This window comes from Lipotes vexillifer, unplaced genomic scaffold (assembly GCF_000442215.2).
Source record: "Lipotes vexillifer unplaced genomic scaffold, Lipotes_vexillifer_v1.1 scaffold496, whole genome shotgun sequence".
Taxonomy (NCBI): Eukaryota; Metazoa; Chordata; class Mammalia; order Artiodactyla; family Lipotidae; genus Lipotes; species Lipotes vexillifer.
In genome coordinates, this window is record NW_006786690.1 from 9,502,408 (window position 1) to 9,507,282 (window position 4,875).

Below are 4,875 nucleotides of genomic sequence, written 5' to 3' on the forward strand. Positions count from 1 at the left end.
GAGTCTGGGCTGCGATGTTGGCTGGGCAGGGGTGGGGTCCCGAGGATGGGCCTGGGGGCAGGATCAGTGCATTAGACACCTGGGGAAGTGCTGAACCAGAGGGTGGGCATGGGTTGTGGCAAGGAGAGCAGGGGCAGGGCTGATAGAGGATTAGAAATGTCCATTTAGTGAGCAGGGCAGGGTAGGGTCTGTTTGTCAAGATCAGCTCTGGAGCCAGGTTGGAGGCCGAGTCCCTCGGGACCTGAACACCCAGTGGGCCATCAGGGGCAGAGGATGTCCCTCCAAAGTAGTCCCCTCCCCCTGGGCCCAGACTCCATGACCCTCCACCTGCCTGGCTTCTGTTCCGAATCCCTCCTTCTCCAGGCTGAATTCGGGGGAGCAGAAGTGGGCTCTGCAGCCCTGGGGTAGTGGCCCGGGATGCAGCTTGCCCCTTCCTCTTCCTCCAGCTGTCCCCTGACACCAGTCCGGCCCGCCTCGTTGTGTAACCATGAGAGCTGCCTACCTCTTCCTGCTGTTCCTGCCTGGTAAGTGGCACCTAGGTGGGTGGGGCTCCCTTTATGTGGGTGGAACTGGGGTTTGTAGGGGGAGGGAGCTGGCAGTAAGCTTTTGTCGTGACCTATGGCCAGAACTCAGCTCCATCGCTCCCAGGGCCATCTACCTCTTGGGCCACAGACTGGGCTGGCAACCCCTCCCAAAGACTAGAGGCATCTCCTGGGCCCCTCCTCAACCCTCCACAGCAGCAGACTGGCAGGATTCTGGAGAGTGGGCCCAGACACCAGGATCCACATTTTTCTTCTTACTTGCTGACCCTCCCAGGAGCTGAGGTGCAGGAATGGAGGCCCCTAAGGCAGGGAGTCTGAAGGCCTGGGTTCTAGACCCCTTTGGGGCCCAACTAACCTGTACAGTCTTGACCTTGGAGAAGTCCCTGTTAGTCAAAATGAGGAGTTATCAGTGGGGACCCCAAAGGCCCTGCCAGGTCTAACATCCATTAATTTAACAGATATTTGTGGAGCTCCTACTTTGTGCCAGGCACTGGGCTAGGCCCTGGGAACACAGTGATGAACCAGGAAGACAGACCCCCGCCCTCATGGTGTTGCCTGCCAGTCTAGGGAAGGGAGATGTGATAAGTGTCAGATTATGTTGAGTGCTATGATGGAAATTAACAGAATGAGATGGAGAGTGTGGGTGGGCCAGGGAGGGCCTCTTAGCAGAGCTGAAATTTCAGTTGAGACTTGAAGGAGGAGAAACGAATCAGGATGACAGGCCCAGGGAGCGTCAAGTGCAAAGGCCTTGGGGCAGGCAGCGGCCGACCTGGGGGAGAGGGGCGGGATATGACCCGTGAGGCGACACAGGACCAGGAAGCATAAGGGCCTTTATGGTCAAGGAAGGCGTTTGCTTCCTATGGGTCTAGAGTCTGTTGTGGATCTTAGGGTCTTACAGGCCTGCCCTAGGGACCTCTACCTACCCTCCCCAGAAGTGCTTTGGGGCCTCTGCTGCCCTTCCCTTCTGGACGTCCCCTCAGCTTTGCCTCCCTACAGCAGGCCTGCTGGCTCAGGGCCAGTATGACCTGGATCCGCTGCCTCCGTTCCCAGACCACGTCCAGTACACCCACTATAGCGACCAGATCGGTAAGCGCCTTGTCCGCCCCCAGGCCTCCCCCACAGCCCTGCTCCCTGGATCTGCATGGCTCAGCCAGGGATCAGGTGGGGTGGTAGGGCGATGGGAATCTTGGGGTATGGTCCCTGGCTCAGTGTGACCTGGGGCTGGGGGCTAGCCTGACCCCCACCAATTCCACATTCATCTTTATTTTCAGACAACCCGGACTACTATGATTATCAAGGTAAAGGGCTGAGGGCAGGATAGGATGGGCAGGCAGCTGGGTGGGCAGTCCACAGAGACCTGCGGGCGATGGGAGCAGGGGAGCAGACCCTTTCATCGTCTCTCATTGCAGAGGTGACTCCTCGGCCCCCGGAGGAGCAGTTTCAGTTCCAGTCCCAGCAGCAAGTCCAACAGGAAGTCATCCCAGCTCCCACCTTAGGTAGGCCACCAGCTCCAGCCAGCCCCGGGAGTGGGGAGGTCTGTCCGGGGCTGGGAGAGGTGACCTCACCCTGCCCTGAATAGACCCGTCCCAGTGATCTCTGCCTGCCTCTCCCCCAACACCAGAACCAGGAACTGTAGAGACGGAGCCCACGGAGCCTGGGCCTCTGGGTAAGAACCTTCCTGACAACTGTAGGGACAGAGGCATGGCCCCGGAAGTTAGGGTGCAGTGGCCTGCGGCCCTGGGAGGACAGAGAAAGCCAGGCCTTTTGCTCTCGCTGGGGTAGATGGTGGGGTGAGGGGCTTTGCAGAGGTGCCCCTGCTTTAGGCTGGCAACTCCAGGGCCCCCCCGAGGCAGCTCTGGGAGATCCCCCTGCCCTCTGGGCCCAGCTGGAGGCCAAGTTGGCTGCAGCCTCAGGAGGGGGCCTCTACTCCCAGACACTGGGGCGGGGCGGGAGCACGCTGGGGGCAGGACGGGGTGGTGCTCGGCGGCAGGAGAGACAAGGATGGGGCAGGAAGCCCAGGCCGACTCAGCGGGCCTCCCCTGGCCAAGAGCCCAAGAGCCAGCCTGTGTGTGAGGGACCCTGTCTCACAGCTCAGCGTGTGAGTGTGCGGACCTCCTGTGAGGCTGCTGTGGACTTTTGTGACTGTGTGTGGGTATAGATTTGTGTTTGAATATATGCTTCCAAGCGTGGTTGTGAATTTGTATATGTATAAATATACTGGATCAAATTGGGCAGCCTCGCAAGGTCCAACAGTGCTCGTGTGTGCGTGTGTTGGTGTGTGCACGCAGGTCTAGGCTGGGCCTGAGGGGACAGGGGTACCTAGGCCCTGAGAGCCAGTCTCCCATGGGTGCGGTTGGGGGCTGCCACCCAGCTCTAAGCCCCCAGCTGCCGCCCCCGCAAGTCTGACCCCACCTGTCACTCAGACTGCCGCGAGGAGCAGTACCCGTGTACCCGCCTCTACTCCATACACAAGCCTTGCAAACAGTGTCTCAACGAGGTCTGCTTCTATGGGTGAGCGCAGGCAGGGGCTGGGGGGACAGGGCTGGCAGGGGAGCGAGGGGGACCACAGCTCCAGCCGGCGACGTGGGAGTGGGGAAAGCTAGTGAATCCCAAGGTTGAGCTCAACTCTGGTTAAGCCCAGGCCTAGGGGCTGGGTCTCCGGCTCTCCCATGGGGCCGGATGAGGATGGGGCTGACGTTTCCCCCGGCCCTGTCCCCCTCAGCCTCCGCCGTGTGTATGTCATCAACAAGGAAATCTGTGTCCGCACGGTCTGTGCCCACGAGGAGCTCCTGCGAGGTAGGAAGGCCTCCACCCTCCTTTCCCCTGCCCCCATGCCCACTCATCATCCATCCACGCGTCCACCCATCTGATGTTTATTAAACATGTGTTCAATCCAGGGCCACTTCTGGGGAACCCTGAGCTCCCCTCCCGGCTGCTTTTTATCCTCAGAACATCCCCCATCACCACGGTTGGGGAAGGGGTAGCAATTCCCATCACCTAGCCGCACCCTGACCCCCACTCCTTCCTGCCACCCCCAACAGCTGACCTGTGTCGTGACAAGTTCTCCAAATGTGGCGTGATGGCCAGCAGCGGCCTGTGCCAATCTGTGGCGGCCTCCTGTGCCAGGAGCTGCGGGGGCTGCTAGGGTGGAACTGGCACCCCAAGCCCTGGACCCTCCTCGGATCTGGGGCCCTCAGGCTCTGCCTGACCTGGTGCTTTTCTCCCCAGCCAGACGTTCCTTTTATCCCGTAAAAAGTTAGTGGCTGCAGCGCCGGGGGTTGCCTCAGGCCCTTCCCCCAGCCTGTGGCCACCCTTGGGGCACAAAGGGGGCTCCCCAGTGTCCAGTCTCCGCCCCCAGGTGGGGGACATCCCAGGCCTCTCTGTGGGACCTGGGCCCCTGATGTGCCTTCTCCATCCCTCTGAGGACAGTCCCCCACTCCAGCCCCACCCCCAAGGTAGGCTATGACCCTCACCCCAGCTGGTCTGCTTGGATTTCCTACAGCCCCTGGGCATAGACCACCTTTGTTTTATACAAAATTAAAAACCGGTTTTTACAAAAGATTCAGAGTCACTTTTTCGGTTGAGGGCACAGAGGAGATGGCCAGGTGCCTCAACACTGCATGTCCTCACGGAGAGGCTACCAGGCCCCTTCGAGAGAAGGGTAGGTTCAGGTGACCTGTGGCCTTGCCTCCTCATCCACCCGCTTCAGCTCTGACCTGCCCAGAAAGATGGGCCATGACAACTGCCCCCCGCCCCCAGGGTGTGTGTGTGTGCGCGTGTGCGCGTTGTTGTATCAGAAATAGAAGGTTCAGGAATATAGCGTCCTCATTGTCAGGGCTGCTTGGTGAGTCTGTGAGTGCCCCATCACCAGAGAAGGGTGCAAGGCAAGATGAGAGGCCACCCATGTGGAAGCGTATAGGGTGGAAGGCAGGAGGTCAAGGTTGGTGGACTCTGATATCAAGGGCTTTGGCAGGAGGGAAGGCTGGTGCAGTTCAGAGGGCAGGAACAGGGCAAGCTGTTACAACACCTCCCTCTGACCAGCATATGGAGACAAGGCTCTGTCTGAAGGCTCAGCACACAGGCCTATTTATCCCTCCAACCAGGCCTATGTGGTGGGTACAGTTAATATTCGCATCTTACAGACAGGGAAACTAAGCCTAGATTACGTAAGCCACCCAAGGGTCCACAGTGGTAAGTGGCAGGGCTGGGGTGGAACCTGACTCCACTGGACTCCATGAGATGAATGGAATTTCTCCTTGGAAACACTGACTGAGCATCTTCTGTGTGTACTTCCTCATAACCACCCTGGGAGGCAGGTTCCCATTTTACAGAG

The 4,875-nt window shown here is 59.4% G+C and overlaps 1 protein-coding gene across 1 annotated transcript; it reads left to right on the plus strand.

Moving 5' to 3' along the window:
- Window positions 1-487: 487 nt before the first annotated feature.
- MFAP2 (microfibril associated protein 2) lies at window positions 488-3,687 on the plus strand. Its single transcript, XM_007459265.1, has 8 exons — window positions 488-524; window positions 1,539-1,628; window positions 1,814-1,840; window positions 1,952-2,038; window positions 2,164-2,208; window positions 2,966-3,053; window positions 3,265-3,338; window positions 3,584-3,687. The coding sequence occupies exons 1-8, from the start codon at window positions 488-490 to the stop codon at window positions 3,685-3,687; spliced, it is 552 nt and encodes a 183-aa protein (XP_007459327.1).
- Window positions 3,688-4,875: the final 1,188 nt, after the last annotated feature.

Coding starts and splice junctions, on each gene's coding strand:
- MFAP2 (XM_007459265.1), top strand. CDS start 488: ATGAGAGCTGCCTACCTCTTCCTGCTGTTCCTGCCTG. Junction 1,629..1,813: donor CCACTATAGCGACCAGATCG/GTAAGCGCCTTG, acceptor CTTTATTTTCAG/ACAACCCGGACTACTATGAT. Junction 2,039..2,163: donor CATCCCAGCTCCCACCTTAG/GTAGGCCACCAG, acceptor CCCCAACACCAG/AACCAGGAACTGTAGAGACG.